This window comes from Schistocerca gregaria, unplaced genomic scaffold, assembly GCF_023897955.1.
Source record: "Schistocerca gregaria isolate iqSchGreg1 unplaced genomic scaffold, iqSchGreg1.2 ptg000255l, whole genome shotgun sequence".
In the NCBI taxonomy this organism is placed as follows: domain Eukaryota; kingdom Metazoa; phylum Arthropoda; class Insecta; order Orthoptera; family Acrididae; genus Schistocerca; species Schistocerca gregaria.
In genome coordinates this window covers 740,538-759,535 of record NW_026061761.1, presented here as the reverse complement: position 1 = coordinate 759,535, position 18,998 = coordinate 740,538, and the positions used below count along the sequence as shown (strand labels likewise).

General features: G+C 44.9%; 1 protein-coding gene across 1 annotated transcript in view; it reads left to right on the top strand.

The window, feature by feature from the left end:
• LOC126305107 (bursicon-like) overlaps positions 1–18,998 on the top strand; it is a 62,610-nt gene that overhangs the window by 20,832 nt on the left and 22,780 nt on the right. Inside the window, exon 2 of the mRNA XM_049992016.1 lies at positions 14,769–15,007. Within this exon, the coding sequence (XP_049847973.1) occupies positions 14,769–15,007 (239 nt within the window). The remainder of the gene's footprint in view (positions 1–14,768; positions 15,008–18,998) is intronic.

The window sequence follows — 18,998 nt, the reverse complement described above, 5'->3', positions numbered from 1 at the left end:
CTATTTGTTATGAACTGTAGATTAAGGGGAGCCGGAGGTGGTCAAATCCAAAAAATTATGATTTCTTTTTTGCTACCGAAAATTGATTGGAACATTCCTTTTTAATGTAAACTTTGAATTATTGTTCTACTCGCCCTAGAAGTGGAGTTATTACCATTTTCCCCCACGCCTGCAGAGGAAATGGGCGGCCGCTGAATGCATCTAACACCCTCTCGTGACTTCCTGGCGAACTGCTTGTGATTTTCTCGGCCTGTTACACACACAGCGCCTTATGTTAAGCATACAGCGAGTGTGCAAGGGTTGGCTACATTGTTTTCTGTGACAAATGAAGCGCTAAGAGCGCGGAACATCGTCTGTTTGCTGTTTACCATTTCGAATTAGTTCAGTGTTGCGCCTGTTGTTGGTAGTATTATACTGCTTGTGTCAAGCGTTGTTCTGGATACGATGCCACGTTTTAGTAACCGTGTATATAAGAAGAGGAAGAACGTAGGGAAAAGAAAATTAACACTAATACCAAGTTGCGATACTACAATTACTGAAACAGTGCGTTCTTGTGCTAAGCAACACATGGCCGGTCATAGCCCTGTGACATATTCGAGCAAGAAGCTGACTGGTGGAAGTGACAGATTTCGTGAATATGTTAGTGACAGTGATGATATTAACGAAGTACTGAATATTGGATTATTATCTTCTGTGCTGAAAGAAAGTGTTCTGTTTCCAGAATGAGGTTTTCACTCTGCAGCGGAGTGTGCACTGATATGAAACTTCCTGGCAGATTAAAACTGTGTGTCCGCTCGAGACTCGAACTCGGGACCTTTGTCTTTTCGTGGGCAAGTGCTCTAACATCTGAGCTACCAAAGCACGTCTCACACCCGGTACAGTTTTAATCTGCCAGGAAGTTTCAAAGTGTTCTGTGCAAAATGTGTTCAAGTGTAGGAGTGGGACTAGAGATAACAAAGCACTTTGGTTTAGCTTGTGAGATGAAGATAATCTGTGCATGTTGCAAGTATCAAGTGACTTTCTACAATTCACATGCCAGTCTCTTTGGTGAAAATCGACGATCTAGAGGGTTTGATGTGAATGTTCGACTTGTGTATGGTCTTCGATCCATTGCAAGAGGGTCTGCTGCTGGTAAACTGTTTTGTGGTATTATGAACTTGCCATCGCCTCCAAGCAAATTTGGGTACTACTGTGAACTGGTAGGATCCTTTGTTGAAGATGTGCCTTTGAAAACCATGAAGGAAGCAGTGAAGGAATCTGTAGAAATGAACAGTGGTTCTAGGGATTTGGTAGTGGCATTAGATGGTTCTTGGCAAAAGAGGGGTCATAAGTCCCTGAATGGGGTTGTAACTGCTAATTGTGATGATAGTGCAAAAGTGATAGATGTTGCAATATTATCAAAACATTGTAGTTGCAAAAATAAAATCAAAAGAGCACAGTGGAACCTGTGAGGCAAATTTTAGTGGATCAAGTGGAGCAATGGAAGTGGATGGAGTGAAAAAATTTTTTGAATGTGCAGTTCCCAGATACAATGTTAGGTACAAATACTACCTTGGGGATAGTGACTCCAAAGGTTTCAAGACTATAGAGGAACTGAAACCATATGGAAATGAATTTGTAGTTGAAAAGTTGGAATGCATTGGGCATGTGCAAAAGCGTATAGGTGCACGGCTTCGAAGGCTCAAACGAACTTTGGGTTCAAGTAAGCTCAGTGATGGAAAGACAATAGGAGGGAGAGGCAGACTTACTGATGAGGTGATTGAATGTCTACAGAGATACTATGGGTATGCTATAAGGCAAAATACTAGTAATGTTAGTGACATGCGAAAAGCAATGTGAGCATTGTTCCTTCATACTGCCTCTTCCAATGAATACCCTCAACACAACCTGTGCCCAAAAGATTCCTGGTGCAAATATAATGCAAAAAAGGACTATGATGACAAACATGGTTTGCCAGCAGCTGTGATAAATGCAATAAAACCAATTTTTCATGACTTAGCACAGCCAGAATTGTTACACAAATGTCTACACGAAAAGATGTAGAATCCTAATGAGAGCGTAAACAATTTGATTGGGAAAGTGATTCCTAAAAGGGTGTTTGTAAGCATAAAAACACTGCACTTTGGCATTTATGATGCAATAGCAACCTACAACCAAGGGCACAGTGTGAAGTTCTGAAGGCATTATGATTTACAGCTGGGGTGAACACTGTACGAGCACAGAGAAAGGATAAGACAACCAGAAAGAAGAGAAAGGCATATGAAGTATGATGGAACAACAGGCCAGAAAAGAAGACAGAAGAGCAAGCTTTTGGAGGATGAAGAAGAAGACCCTGATAATCCATCCTATAGTGCAGGAATGTATTGAGAAACTTTGATAGCCATTTCCCGTAAATTAGAATTTTTCGAATATAAGGAACATTTTCTCAAAATCCACTCAAGCTAGAGGGATGATATTTTTATACAGCACTCCTAGTGGTCAAACTTACATTGTAACACAGCCATTTGGCAATATGTTCAGTAGTTTCAAATCAGTTTAATTATAAAGCAATTATTTGTAAAAAAATTGGGTCATTAATAAAAAATATAATTGGAAGGAAACTAGAAAAGATACTCCAAAATCCTGCAATACTAAACCACTCTATATGTAAAAAAATTCAAATTTTTCTATTTGGTAGTTTATTCATAAATGTTCCTCAAATGTAGTGATTTTAACATGGGCAGCATAGGCACCTCCGGCTCCCTTTAAAACTGAGGACAGTGCAAAAAGGTTGGAATTTAAGGAGATGGGACCTGGATAAACTGACTAAACCAGAGATTGTACAGAGTTTCAGGGAGAGCATAAGGGGACAATTGACAGTGATGGGGGAAACAAATACAGTAGAACAAGAATGGGTAGCTTTGAGGGATGAAATAGTGAAGGCAGCAGAGGATCAAATAGGTAAAAAGACGAGGGCTAGTAGAAACCCTTGGGTAACAGAAGAAATATTGAATTTAATTGATGAAAGGAGAAAATATAAAAATGAAGTACATGAAGCAGGCAAAAAGGAATACAAACGTCTCAAAAATAATATCGACATGAAGTGCAAAATGGCTAAGCAGATGGCTAGAGGACAAATGTAAGGATGTAGTGGCTTATCGCACTAGGGGTAAGATAGATACTGCCTACAAAAAAATTAAAGAGACCTTTGGAGAAAGGAGAATTACTTGCATGAATATCAAGAGCTTTGATGGAAACCCAGTTCTAAGCAAAGAAGGGAAAGCTGAAAAGTGGAAGGAGTATATAGAGGGCCTATACAAGGGCGATGTACTTGAGGACAATATTATGGAAATGGAAGAGGATGTAGATGAAGATGAAATGGGAGATATGATATTGTGTGAAGAGTTTGACAGAGCACTGAAAGACCTGAGTCGAAACAAGGCCCCCGGAGTAGACAACATTCCATTAGAACTACTGACAACCTTGGGAGAGCCAGTCATGACAAAACTCTACCATCTGGTGAGCAAGATGTGTGAGACAGGCGAAATACCCTCAGACTTCAAGAACAATATATTGATCCCAATCACAAAGAAAGCAGGTGTTGACAGATGTGAAAATTACCGAACTATCAGTTTAATAAGTCACAGCTGCAAAATACTAACGCAAATTCTTTACAGATGAATGGAAAAACTGATAGAATCCGACCTCGGGTAAGATCAGTGTGGATTCCGTAGAAATGTTGGGACATGTGAGGCAATACTGACCCTACGACTTATCTTAGAAGAACGATTAAGGGAAGGCAAACCTACGTTTCTAGCATTTGTAGACTTAGAGAAAGCTTTTGACAACGTTGACTGGAATAGACTCTTTCAAATTTTAAAGGTGGCGGGGGTAAAATACAGGGAGCGAAAGGCTATTTACAATTTGTACAGAAACCAGATGGCAGTTATAAGAGTCGAGGGGCATGAAAGGGAAGCAGTGGTTGGGAAGGGAGTGAGACAGGGTTGTAGTCTCTCCACAATGTTATTCAATCTGTATATTGAGCAAGCAGTAAAGGAAACAAAAGAAAATTTTGGAGTAGTTATTAAAATCCATGGAGAAGAAATAAAAACTTTCAGGTTCGCCGATAACACTGTAATTCTGTCAGAGACGGCAAAGGACTTGGAAGAGCAGTTGAAAGGAATGGACAGTGTCTTGAAAGTAGGGTATAAGATGAACATCAACAAAAGCGAAACAAGGATAATGGAGTGTAGTCGAATTAAATAGGGTGATGCTGAGGGAATTAGATTAGCAAATGAGATCCTTAAAGTAGTAAAGGAGGTTTGCTATTTGGGGAGCAAAATAACTGATGATGGTCGAAGTAGAGAGAATATAAAATGTAGACTGGCAAAGGCAAGGAAAGCGTTTCTGAAGAAGAGAAATTTGTTAACATCGGGTATAGATTTAAGTGTCAGGTCTTCTGATTGGCGCAGAACAGTCCTTGTACATGAAAACAAGTATGCGACAGCAAGAGGAATCCGAGAAAACATCGACATGGTACCGAAGGGAAAAAGTTACTATTTTCGTCGAGGAAGCGTGCCTCTAAATGTACATGCATCTGCGGTAAAGGATAACAGAGAGTGGATGGAGTGATCGATTGAGATGGAGCTATAACGAGGTACGATTTAATGGCAGACTGAGGATGCATTCTAGAGAGGGAGGGAGATGTTGGCGCAGGTCATTTGACCAGTTTTTGCACACTTCTGTCAGGATGCATCAGTCGCCTGACATAGCCTGCATTTGACTCGTATACTACCATGTGTTGTGTATTTCACTTAGAGCACTGTCTAATTGCGATCGTTAATAGCAGACCTCTCTGCCATCAGAGGACATCCATCTCATGTGTGATGAAACATGACCTTTCTGTTTTGACATATTCCTCTAAACGAACGAAGATTTATGCAGTGTACTCCATTCCCATGTCGCATCTTGGGTATAAAATCGAGACTTCAGTTTCATGTAACAGGTATCCTCCATTACTAACGATCATTTTATATAGGTCCAATTTGAGCATAGTATAATTTCTGAACTGTGATCAGATGTGAATAGTGGATGCTATACATCTCTGGAAAGCTAAATTGTGCATGTATCATACAAAATTGATATTCTAAGGAAGAATTTTTATCATGTTACTGTCTACTTCTCGCCGGCTGCAGATTAAATCGGTAATGGGGCTGCAGTGTGGGTTGGTCAAAGACAGTGCGAGGGGGTCTTTCAATCTCTAATCTTATCGTAACATGGCGAGAATGCACTGTGACTCCCATCCACATAGAGATAGAGCGTACATTAAGCACTCTGGAGCTAGAAATATGTAGAGCGCTGTGTGGTATACTTTGATGATGTATGTGTTTGAGAGTAAATCATGAATGGACGCACTGCACAGTCATCTATCATCATTTACAGTGATTCTCGCAAAGTAGGGAAGGGACGGTTTAGCTATGATACTGAAGTTGGGAAACAGGGTGTCGGATCATTGGTCATTGTTGAATTTACTGTAAAATTGCTAAAATTGTTAACACTATCGACTGTGATGCTTATTAGTTCAGTAAATAGACGGTGTCTTTTCCATCCCATCTGTCCTCTGGTACGTTGTTGGCTATCACATAATTATTGACTGACATCACTTGTTTGAGTTGGAGAAAGAGTTTTGGTGGAGGGTCAACAGCGTCTGGGGATGGCTAGCACCGAAACAGAGATCACGTACATGACTCCAATATGAGGAATCAGTCGAAATGGAACATAGAGTCATCAGCTATTCCATCACTATGACAGATGGGTTTAAATGTAGAGGTCGTCAGTCACCTTCAGAAAACAGTTTGGAAACTCCCCACAACGCCTCCAACCTCTTCTAGTTTCCTTATGTTGTAACTATCCTCCATTTAAAATGATCCAGTGTGTGTGGTGTGTTATAGCAGCAGCAGTAACAACATGACTTATACTGTGCAAAGTCTAGTTTTCTGTGAGAAGCAATGGATAAGAACGTGTTAATGTCAGTTTAGAACCTGAGACAGACCTTGAAGTAGTGGGGGGGAAAACAATATGTATGGCAGTGTACGAAACGTGTTACAGCAGAAAGAAACAATAATTCAAACAACGACGAAGGGTCATAGGGAGGTTCTCTTCGAATCATACTATAGTTTGTTAGATACGGTCATCCTGCTACAGTACAGGCGATGCACCTTTACATTGGTCTGTGCAATGGATCTTTAGCTGTATATTTAATACTATCATCACGTCTGCTCGATGCCAGCATGTAGACGGTATTTATTTTCGATATATGGGAGGAGATAGATGTGGTAAAACTCTTATGAAGTTAGTGGAGCTTTTATAGTTTGTAATTTTTCTCTGTTGGCTGGTACAGAAAACGAAGATAGCATGTTGGGGTGATAGACGTTAATGGGTCCTGTGGGATGCAGATCTGCTTCGGACAGCTGTACTTGTGTGTGTGTGTGTGTGTGTGTGTGTGTGTGTGTGTGTGTGTGTGAAATCTTATGGGACCTAACTGCTAAGGTCATCAGTCCCTAAGCTTACACACTACTTAACCTAAATTATCCTAAGGACAGACACACACACCCATTCCTGAGGGAGAACTCGAACCTCCACTGGGAACAGCCGCACAGTCCATGACTGCAGCGCCTTAGACCGCTCGGCTAATCCTGCGTGGCACTTGTATGTAGTTTGCAGATGCACCACAATGCTGTAGCAAAATCCTCGTCCTTCTGCCAGTACCCACACTGTCTTTTATACTACTTCATCTTGCAGGAGCAGGCTTCGTTTGGCGCTGACCTTACACATCGCGTACAGTTGGTGCAACTACAACATATGTTCCCATTTCCATCGAATGGTCAAAACACAGTCCTGTCACACTCAGGTTAGCCTGTCCCTACATGGGTTGCAGAAGGTGGTAGATCTAGCTTTCACCGACTTCTACTCAGTTCCGATATAAATTGGAACGATAACGTGCATAAAGCTGCAGATATGGCAGCAGTTGCAAGATGCATAGGGACTACCTAAAACGAGGTTGGCATTTTACTGTAGCAAATAGTTTCGAGAAAGGTGAGTTGTTTCGAGATATGAGAATGCCAGAAATATGATTCACTAGTGGCTGTAACCATTAAAGGACTTCTCTATAGGATCCAACAGAGGTATGTGGTAGAATGGTGAGAGTTGATTCCAAATCCCAGACTGCAGGTGTGGTAGGAGGTGAAAGCTGGGTGGAGGACACGTTTGCTGGTTTTCCAGACATGAGAAACACCATAGTTGACAATGTAAATTATAAGGATGATTTGGAATATTATTTCCACTCGCAAATGCCGATGTCGGTGATATATCAGTTTCCTCCATTTTTTCAAGTTTTCTCGTAAGGGTCTTCGCAGACAGGATAAGTTTCTAGTTACTGAATGGTTTACAGCATGCTCCACCTCGCAAAAGTTTCGGGTTTGTAGAGAAATAATTTCCAGTCCATATCTTCAGAATTATGTTGCCCGACTGATACTACTATGCAAGTGATACTGCTATGTGCTTGATATCGAGAATGATCGTGAAAATGGTATGATATTCTGGCAAACCAAGAGGAATTACATATATTCTTGCACTCCCAGAGTCTGGAGATGGGTGTAGCAAAGAAAGCAAGCAAGCAGGTCGGAACCAGAAACAGTAACGCGCTGGTGCCTGGAGAGCCAACCCCGAATTTGTAGAATAGTTCTGAGAGTGACTTCGGTCCACTGAGGGCGCTCTGGTCACATGTCATGGGTGGATGACTGCCTGACCTCGCGGGAAATATCTAGTGCAGCTATTGGTGTACCTACGGTGCATGTGCTTATGCTGTCTTTCTTTGCAGTATATGTACGAGTGTCTGGCGGTCGATAGCTGTAGGAATGACGTAAAAGGGGCGATTTTGTATGGGTCAGGATATGAATTGTATGTTTAATACATCGACATGGTACGCGGTGATACATTGCCGCGTTGGAGATCTGTTTCACACTCTAATATTCAAGCTTCCGCCCTCAGTGGTGATCTGTACAAAATACACTCCTGGAAATGGAAAAAAGAACACATTGACACCGGTGTGTCAGACCCACCATACTTGCTCCGGACACTGCGAGAGGGCTGTACAAGCAATGATCACACGCACGGCACAGCGGACACACCAGGAACCGCGGTGTTGGCCGTCGAATGGCGCTATCTGCGCAGCATTTGTGCACCGCTGGCGTCAGTGTCAGCCAGTTTGCCGTGGCATACGGAGCTCCATCGCAGTCTTTAACACTGGTAGCATGCCGCGACAGCGTGGACGTGAACCATATGTGCAGTTGACGGACTTTGAGCGAGGGCGTATAGTGGGCATGCGGGAGGCCGGGTGGACGTACCGCCGAATTGCTCAACACGTGGGGCGTGAGGTCTCCACAGTACATCGATGTTGTCGCCAGTGGTCGCCGGAAGGTGCACGTGCCCGTCGACCTGGGACCGGACCGCAGCGACGCACGGATGCACGCCAAGACCGTAGGATCCTACGCAGTGCCGTACGGGACCGCACCGCCACTTCCCAGCAAATTAGGGACACTGTTGCTCCTGGGGTATAGGAGATGACCATTCGCAACCGTCTCCATGAAGCTGGGCTACGGTCCCGCACACCGTTAGGCCGTCTTCCGCTCACGCCCCAACATCGTGCAGCCCGCCTCCAGTGGTGTCGCAACAGGCGTGAATGGAGGGACGAATGGAAACGTGTCGTCTTCAGCGATGAGAGTCGCTTCTGCCTTGGTGCCAATGATGGTCGTATGCGTGTTTGGCGCCGTGCAGGTGAGCGCCACAATCAGGACTGCATACGACCGAGGCACACAGGGCCAACACCCGGCATCATGGTGTGGGGAGCGATCTCCTACACTGGCCGTACACTTCTGGTGATCGTCGAGGGGACACTGAATAGTGCACGGTACATCCAAACCGTCATCGAACCCATCGTTCTACCATTCCTAGACCGGCATGGGAACTTGCTGTTCCAACAGGACAATGCACGTCCGCATGTATCCCGTGCTACCCAACGTGCTCTAGAAGGTTTAAGTCAACTACCCTGGCCAGCAAGATCTCCAGGTCTGTCCCCCATTGAGCATGTTTGGGACTGGATGAAGCGTCATCTCACGCGGTCTGCACGTCCAGCACGAACGCTGGTCCAACTGAGGCGCCAGGTGGAAATGGCATGGCAAGCCGTTCCATAGGACTACATCCAGCATCTCTACGATCGTCTCCATGGGAGAATAGCAGCCTGCATTGCTGCGAAAGGTGGATATACACTGTACTAGTGCCGACATTGTGCATGCTCTGTTGCCTGTGTCTATGTGCCTGTGGTTCTGTCAGTGTGATCATGTGATGTATCTGACCCCAGGAATATGCCAATAAAGTTTCCCCTTCCTGGGACAATGAATTCACGGTGTTCTTATTTCAATTTCCAGGAGTGTAGATTTTTGCCGCTGAAAGTCTCGTCTGCTGAATGAAAAAAAAAGGTGCTTCCACATCGGCAGCATCAATAATTCACCGAGCGAGGTGGCGCAGTGGTAAGCACACTGGACTCGCATTCAGGAGGACGACGGTTCAATCCCGTCTCCAGCCATCCTGATTTAGGTTTTCCGTGATTTCCCTAAATCGTTTCAGGCAAATGCCGGGATGGTTCCTTTGAAAGGGCACGGCCGATTTCCTTCCCAATCCTTCCCTAACCCGAGCTTGCGCTCCGTCTCTAATGACCTCTTTGTCGACGGGACGTTAAACACTAACCACCACCATCAATAATTCAGCAGGTAAATTCAATAAGAGCCTATCATAATGCTCCATTCAGTCCCAAGTCATCCTTTATGCTAGGACGTAGGATCCTCTATATAGTGTTTGCGTTTTGGAGATGTTTGTTGAAAGCCTGTCTTCACGATTTCCAGGAAGGGTAACATGTGATGGACAGTGTGCCACCTTTGGACTATCAGGAGTAGCCTGCGCTATTTTCGTAAACAGGTTCTGTTAGGGCAAGTATTTCCATGCAGACAAGCTGAGACATCACCAAAGCTTCTACAAAAGTGACAGTTAACTATTACTGGAACACTATACAACTTCTGAGAGGTCGACTTGGTTCTTATTGTACATAGCCATGTGACATCAGTGTAGCATTGAGAACCTTTTAGATGCATTTATGACAGTGTATAGTTACAGGAGCATTTCGTAACAATACATCAGCTACACTTGGCTGGTAAACACGTGCACGGCTAGACGCAGCTTGTGTGTCCCGTTAGGATCACTAAGAACAATGCAGCCTGTGCTATTGTGGGGAGTAGTGGAATGGATTTCTCGAGCATCTGTGACAGTGAGTTGCTAGGCTATTATGTCTTTGCTGGACGCAGGTAGAGAGATTGATTGCGCCAGCAATGGTGAATATGTGCATGGAGTCCAGAGAGTTACTTGGAGCTTATTTACATAGACATGTGACGCCAGTATAACACTCAATGAACTCTAACTATATACCCGAAAATAGGCGTAACTTTCACCTGCCATCGGCAGTGGCGCGATAGCAATGGCTTGCACTCTGGCGCTGGCTTGAGCCCAGCTGGCTCTGTAAAGTGCATGTGAGTGTTGGAACAGTTCGCTGATACCTTGTGTTTTTTGCGTGCAGTGACTGTTTGTGCACTACATTATTTTTGGGTGTTTAAGCATTGTGAGTGTGTTTGAATAGTGTCACACATGAGTTATTCTTTGACAATTTGCGAGTTGTTTGTGTGTCAGTTGCATTATTTTCGAACAGGTGTGCAGGGTGTTCAATGCCTGATTTCGACAGCTGATGATTAGCAAGCATGTTTGGAGAGCATTTTACATGCATTATTTTTACAATTTAGAAGTTGTTTGGGTGTCTGCACGTCAGTGTACTGCATTATTTTGGCGATTTACAACTAGTTTGCAGGTCTGTTAAAGTGTATTCTGAGTCCTTTTCCGGTCATTTTCCCCTCCAGACCGCCATCTTGGAGGGAGGGATGACAGCACCCTTTCGTTGCAGTACTGTGTACTAGGTCAGTAGGACTCCAGACCCCAGGGTGAATACACTGGATGGAGGTACTGCCTCAAATTGTTTATATAAAGACTATTTAAATAAAGACTTATGTCCTATCCAGCAAAGTGTTTTTCCCATCAATTCCTAGGAAGAGGTGGCAGTCGGATGACTTAGGTTAGTGGAGGTAGCCCAAGTGACCTATTTTCCCGCTACTTTCTTCAGTTAGTGGAGGTAGCCATGATGTGTTGGTGGAATTTGAGTTTGCCATAATTTTCTGGGGAGGGGAGGGGAGCGGAGGGGAGGGGGAGAGGGATGGGATTATGTTAATGAAGGTAGCCCAATTGACCTATCTTCTCGCCAAAATTTGAACTTCCCGCCATGACTTCATTGCGACATTTACATATCTATCACCTCCATCTTGGATCCGCCATCTTGAATACATTTGGCAACAATGGAGAGCGGGGTGATTTGCAGGTTGCTCTACTACTCACACCGTGTAAAGCTGTAGAAGATCAGAGAGAGAAAAACGCTGGGACCTAGGAGGTGATGAAATGTGTACTGTCTTCCTTATGTCTTGTGTTTACTGGTCTAATGTTTCCTAAATTTAATTTTATATCACAGGAAAGTGAAAGGTACTTGCTAACAGGCAGTAAAGACTGACAGAAATTTTTAAGAAAATTTACAGTCACAGATAATTCCAATCAGTATTAATTGTGAGTTTTTTTAAATGGGACAAGATGTCAAACTGGCAGACTGCGAGCACGAGTGGTACGACAGGACATATTAATTTTCACTGTCCAGAACGTTGGTTTGATGGCTCCCATTACAAATTACGCATGTTTGAATTGCACAGAGAGGAATATGGTGATGTTTGATAGAAGTGGAATGCAGGTGGATCCACTTCTGAAAGGTACTTCGCATGTAACGTGGGTGAGCCTACCCTGGACTTAACACCAGTGGATCAAACTCCGAGCACTACGCTGGACGTAATGTGGATGGATCTGCCGCTGGAAACTTTCCAGGACAGTGGAATGATGGAGACGTAAAATAGCCAGGACCTTAACAAAGGAATCATCCGTGCATTTACCTTCAGCCTTATGGGGAAACTATGCAAAACCTGACAACTGATGGCCACAGGATGGCTATGCCACGAAGAGAAATGAAGAGGTACAGGCAAAGCCGTGTAGTCTGCTGCAGCTCAAGTCCCAAGCAGTGCAGAGCTGATCAGCTTAGCTAATGATGGAACACAAGATGTCATTAAACATAAATCTGCAGATATTAAACAAATGTAGAGTGCAAGGGTGTACATGTACGGTGCAGACGTTTAATGAAAAACGGTTAGAACATTAATTTAAATTTCTCAATTCAGTAAAAAACCCATAGGAGTTTGACAAAGTCTCTCGTTTTGTTTCGACACGATGCTATAAAGTGCACTCTTGCACGATGCGCTAGTTGGTCTCGGGAGTGTCGCCGCACGGCTTGGGCAGTTGTTCTCATTAGCAGAGAAAGTGCCTCCACAGTCTACAGGTCGTGCAAATTGTGCACCTTAACACGCTTGCTGGGCAAATCGAGGCTTTCCCGTTCAGTTTACGTGTTTAGCTCGGTTTGTACTCCTGGTGGTGAACACTGGATCCACACTGGTTCCTATTTTTGGAGTACCGTACATAAAAATATTCAAAAAGAACTTTAACAGCTGTTTTTACTGCCAGTCATCTGGAGTTTAGCCTGTCAGATGTATTGTAAGGGCTACGTTGGCTAATGGGAAGCTCAGGGTTGTTCAGTACCTTCACATACTTGTGTAAAAACACTTGCTGCTCAGTGTTAGAAGCTAATAGGTTTGCAGACAGTGCGTGACTGTATGCGCTATTGCACTAGGGTGGGACTGTAGCTGGATGGGGGATCACTGCTACGTTGTACGGGAGCACAGCAGTTGAGTGCTTATGCTGTATACTGGTCCAGAACAGGGTAGCAGGACGCTGTAGCGTTTAGCCCCCATGGATCGTTTGACAAATAGATTCTGAGAAATACTGCACTTTTGGCTATTAAATTCGCAGTACCGGGAAGACACCACCGCAACAAACGTTAAATTCGTATCGAATGTATTACATGTCTAGATCTGGTATTTCAGCGAAACTGCTGAAATCAGGTACGAATAACGCCATCTACATACTGTACGTAAGGAAAGGTTACACACCGCTCTCCTTATGGAGTAATAGCTTTTTATTGTTGTGCAATTGAGAGATATTGCGCTATGCCTTCTGGGGGACAAAGAAACGTCTGTGAACTGGTGTCAGAATTCGACAACGGTACAGTTGTGGCCTACAGAGAGTGCGGTTTACCGTTCCGTGGTACTGCCGCCCACGTGAGTCGGGATGCCACGGTTGTCACGCCCGTGCGGAAGCGGCGCGTTCAGAAGTGTGCCGTTCTGCGTTCTGCTCCGTGCTGGGTCTCGCCAACCCCACGTGACTAGCGCCGTAGACGGTAGCACAGCCTGCCAATACGACGTGGCGCAGCTCGAGTAAGGAAATAGGATTGTCTGCAGGAAAACAGGTATCCACAGGGACAGTGCGATCATATTTGGAGCACCACAGATGGCGGCACGGTGACAGTGGCTCCTGTTTGCGTTGATTCACAGGAGCCAATTATAGAAATCGACAGTCACAATCGCATTATTTATTTTGCCGGTAACCGGCTGCGATTGTGGCTGTAACTTTGAATAATTGATTATAAGTAAATCAATCGCTGCTATCTCCACACAACTATGTTGTTTAAAAATTTAGACGCAGAGGCACTGCTGATGGTTTGCCTGACGACAACAGTGTGCACCATACTGTGTTTTCAGAAGAGCTCCTGTTCTGCCTACAGAATCGTCACAGGGATATCCACCTACTGAGGGTCCGAGGGGAAGGAACATTGCGATATTACATTCATTACCATCGTACGAGCCCGTCACCTCTCATTACACTATAGGGTACCAATGGGGTCACGATGCAGTCACCTCTGGTTCACATAACCAGTAATCTGGACAGCAGCCATTCTATTTTCGCCTTTTGCCCTATCTTTGACGTCTCTGTGAAGAAATGTTTCAACAAGATGACATAAGAACAGAGATAGCCCATTCTGTCCTTAACTATGTCGGTACAGGGGTTGCACTGGCCAGCACGTCCTCCAGATCTTTGAGGTGTTGAACCTGCTGGTCACAGGTTGCCGAGAGACTGCCACACCACTCCTTTCCAGGCACTAAGATTAGTGATTTGGCACGGAGTCGGAGCGCCGCAGAACTATGCACTCCCATCTGTTTCTCGAGGTGAGTGTGGCGCAATGCCAAGCGGGTCGGAGCTGTTGCTGTTGCGAGAGGTGACACTCCTTATTCTCCCAAATCACCTACAAGTTGATGATATGTTCTTTCTTCTATACCGTGTGTGCGCAATAAGTAAAATTTTATTTGCCGTTCTTCCCGATATTGCAATTTTAAGGCTCGAGAACGTGAATCGGCACTGTTCAGACCACAAAGGTCGAGTCGTTTTGGAACATCACAGAAAATGTAAATCTGGACAGCTCTCGGAGTGCGGTCGAGTTTCCCAGTCGAGGTGTCACCCCCGTCCCAGGGCTGATGCCTGACAGTGTTAGGGTGAGAACTCCGCCAGCCCACTTCCAGGGTGGTGGTGGAGGCCCGGTCTCCCAGTTGGCGGTAGAGGCTGCTGCAGCCCAGTTTCAGAGGCGGCGTGTGCAGGGGCGGGGGCGGCGGCGCCGCGCTGGTGGCTGGCCGTGGCCGCCGCGCTGCTGGCGGCGCCGACGCCGGCGCCCGCCGTCGTGCGTCCCGACGCCTCGGAGGCGTCGCAGGCGCCGGAGCGCAGCCCCGCGGACGAGTGCCAGCTGACGCCCGTCATCCACGTGCTGCAGTACCCCGGCTGCGTGCCCAAGCCCATCCCCAGCTTCGCCTGCACCGGCCGCTGCTCCAGCTACTTGCAGGTACGTACGCTACGCAGTCAGTTCGAAAAGTACTCTCATAAAATCGAGCAGCCAGTAAGTGTGCCCCGCGGTAGGAGACGGTGCGGGAGCGGCAGGGTGTTCCAGGACAGCGCTGTCACCACACGCGGACTGCCCGCCAGCTTGTCCAGCAGCCCTGCCTGCCCACCTACCCTCGGCTGAGCGCCAGCTGCGCGGCGCCTCGCCTCGTGTAGCTGGCTGCAGCACTCTGGTCTACTAGAAGGAAACTGCCGTCCAGTGTCTGTTGTGAAATCTTACAACATAATGGTTTTCTTCTTCTGGCCCATTGCAGCTATGTTCGGTCCTTCCATCTCTTCCCATGCATCTTTTACCTTGCTGAACATATTGCCAAAAATCTAGTGGTAGTCTTAAATCTTCCACTTGCAACAGATTGAATATCCGTTTTCGCCACTTTTCTTCAGCCTATTCGTTTACATAAAATATTTTCAATTCCTTCGTAATACTTGTTCTTCTTTCATTAACTCATTTTGTGAATACTGTTGTGTTTTTGAGGAAGTTTCACTGTGTTGGCTCATAAGTTTCCTTTATCTTTTTGTTTCACTAACCAAAATTCACACCCACGCAGCAAATGTGGTACTGGCATAAATTTATAAAATTTAAGATTAAAAAATGTAGAACAGAAATTAATCTTCCAGTTGTACCGTTAGGTAACACAAATTCTCAGTTGTGTGTTTTTAATGTCCATCTCCTCTGTGTGTTACCACAATCACTAAAAACTGAAATCCTGTGGTTTCCTTCTCTGTTATTATTCATCCCCTTATTGTGTTCCTCCCTTACGAAACCCTCACTGTTGTTTTCTGTACTGATGTCGACATGTTATATGTCTAACTTTTTTTGTGTAATTCAGAGTCAGCTGTTGTATGTTTTAACTTAATGAGCTACACGAAACGAGAATAACCTCTTCTCGGTCAACCCAACTGGATTTTGTAAGCATCAGTCATTCAGAACGTAAGTTAAGCGTTCTTCACACGATATCCTGAGAGACGTGTATAAAGGAAGACAGGTGCATGCAATAACTCATGTCTTCCAGAAAAGCATTAGTCGGTGCCGCCCCAACACTTCTTACCGAAAGCGCAATCGATAATTTTTTGGCTGGTTTGAAAATTAGGTAGGCAGAACGCAGGTTCGATTAAAGCGGTGTGCACTTTTGTGCGTATAATGAAAATATTCATAACACGTCGCGTAACAAAAAGAAACATGCGAATCACAACCGTAATCAAACGAAGAAAATATATGATAACATAAATGTTCTTCGCTGTTATTCAGGACAGGCTCAGATTAGACCTTGCAATTTTTAGTTATAGGAAATGACAAGACGTTACACTTGGGAGATATTTGTTTTGAATAACTTGTATTTACCTTCTCTCTCTCTCCTTTTTACATCGATTAAGGAACTTTTCCTTCTCTACCGACCAGTACGAGAACAAAATTCAGACTCAACAAAATGTCTTACATCGAATTATTACATGCTTAACCCTTAACAACCATATATAGTTTCGTAGTGCAAACAATGCTAATTTATTCCGTGCACTAGAAAGTCTTTGATACACTGAGCACAAAAATGAAAATAATAAAATATAATTACATTTTTAATATCATAAATACTTCTTTAAATCATGAAAATAAGGTTTGACATCGTCGTAATATTAATTTTCAACGTTGTAGCACTACAACGTGTACAAAGAAAGAAAGCGTGAATGGTCACAAACGTGACTTGACCAATGGCAGAGCGTCATGGAAATCCTGGAAAAACTGAACTTGCAGACTTCTGAAGATAGATGTCATCTAATCCATGAAGGCCTATGTACAGAATTCATAAATTAGTATTATGTGAGGAATGCAGGGATATACTACAACGCCTTATGTGTCGCGTAAGCAGGATTAGATTAGTTAAAGAGTATACAGAGGCACTTAAGCAGTCAATCTCCCTTGAATAGAGAATGCCCAGAGCCAGAAAGCTCAGCGGGGTGCAAATGTGTGAAGCTAGTAGGCAACCGTGCCACAAAGAGACACTCGCGCTTCCTGCAGCCAGCTCAGGGAGTTTGAAAAAAGTCAGATTGTGAGGAGGAGGAGGAGATTAGTGTTATCGTGCCGTCGTCAACGAGGTAATTAGAGATGGAGCACAAGCTCGGATTAGGGAAGGATGAAAAGGGAAGTCAGCCGTGCCCTTTCAAAGGAACCATTTGCCCAAAGCGATTTAGAGAAATGACGGAAAGCCTAAATCAGGATGGTCACAAAAGGGTTTGAACTGTCATCCTCACGAATGGCCCAGCTGTGGCCTTCTGAGTGGCGTGATGGTCCTCTGGGAGAATTTCAACACAAGTTGGAGGTGCTGCATCAGTTGTGCAACGGTGCTGGTATCAGTGGTCACGCGACGATTCTCACACTTGTAGACGATGTTCTGGACGTCCAGGGAACACAGACGCCCGCCAGAGCCGTCGTAATGGCAGCAGTGGAAGATGGTACAGGTACCATAATTCAGACACGAGTGCTTGTGAGCCCAGATACAACACGAACTGTTACAGACCGGTTGGTAGCAGTGGGACTAAGGGCACGCACACCTCTAGCCCGTCTGCCACCCGCGCCACAGCTCAACTGGTGCCATCAAAGGGTCACTCGGAAGATGGGACAGCGCAATGTAGTCTTCAGCCATGAAAGCAGATTCAGCTACCACCGAAGTGACGGTCGTTTGTGGCTAAGACGTGGACCTAGTGGACACAGTCACATAGAGAGAGACAAATTTGGTTTGTGGTCTGGGATGTGATAAGCTGCGACGCTCATTCGTCTTTGGTGTTTCTGTAGGGGAAGCTAACTAGCTCTCGATATATGCGGAATGTTGTTAGAACCATACTTTGCCATTCGTACAACAGAAAGGCCACGTGTTGTTCCAATAGGGACACACTACCCGTGAAATCCGATGTGTTCTGCAAGACGTGCACCAACTTCTCTGTCCAGCACGATCTCCACAGTTGTGGGATACAACGTTACAATCTGACAAAAAGTGGCTTGTGCGACTTGCCAACGGGCAACTCTTAGAGAACTTGGTGAACAGGTCGAGTAGGCGTGACACAACGTATCCCAGCGTATCCCAGGGTAGTACCTGCCTTCTTCGTGAATGATTGGATGTGAGAATCAGCATCTGCGTTGCTGCCTGTGGAGGTGACAGCATGTACTAATGTGGTCGATATCTGGTACCTCAGACTTGCTTGAGATTTATTGCTGCTACGGTGTATGTGGAGTATATGAAATGATTACAGATCAATAACACGAGTGGATTGGAAACCTCTAAAAGGGTGTACTAATTCTTTTCTGGCAGTGTATAACACTGAGTCATATGTTAGTTTCTACGAAGCAACCATTTCGGTAAGTTGTACCTACTTTTATGCAGACTGAAAAAGAGCAAAAACTTTTTTCCCCTTGGTGTTTGAATTTAGCTTCTGTCGCGTTACACGTTTTCCCATCCTAAACCAATGCTGCTTACAGTGATGTTAGTAGGAGGACAAGAGGGGTGCTACCCCACATTACATTGTTGCCAGATGTATCCAAGATGATGGTGATGAGGTCATCCGAGATGGCGGAGTGTAGACTTCGCAACAGCGAATGGTGTCGTCCAATATGGCGGCCATGAGGTTATTCAAGATGGTGGATTCTGGTGGGAAGTTTGAATTTTGGTGGGAAGAAGGTTAACTGGGCTACCTCCACCAACCAAACGCCCTCCCCTCCCAACCCCCAGAAAAATGGCGGGAGGTTCAAATTCCAGGACAGCATAATGCATCACACCGAGGTTATCTCTACTAACCTAAGAAAAGCGAGGGAAAACAGGTTAGCAGGAGTAGCCCAAGTGACATAAGTCATCTGACCACCCCCTCTTCCTACGAACTAGTGCCAAGTTTGAATTTTGGAGAGAAGATAGGTCAATTGGGCTACCTCTGATACCCTGAGAAAATGGCTC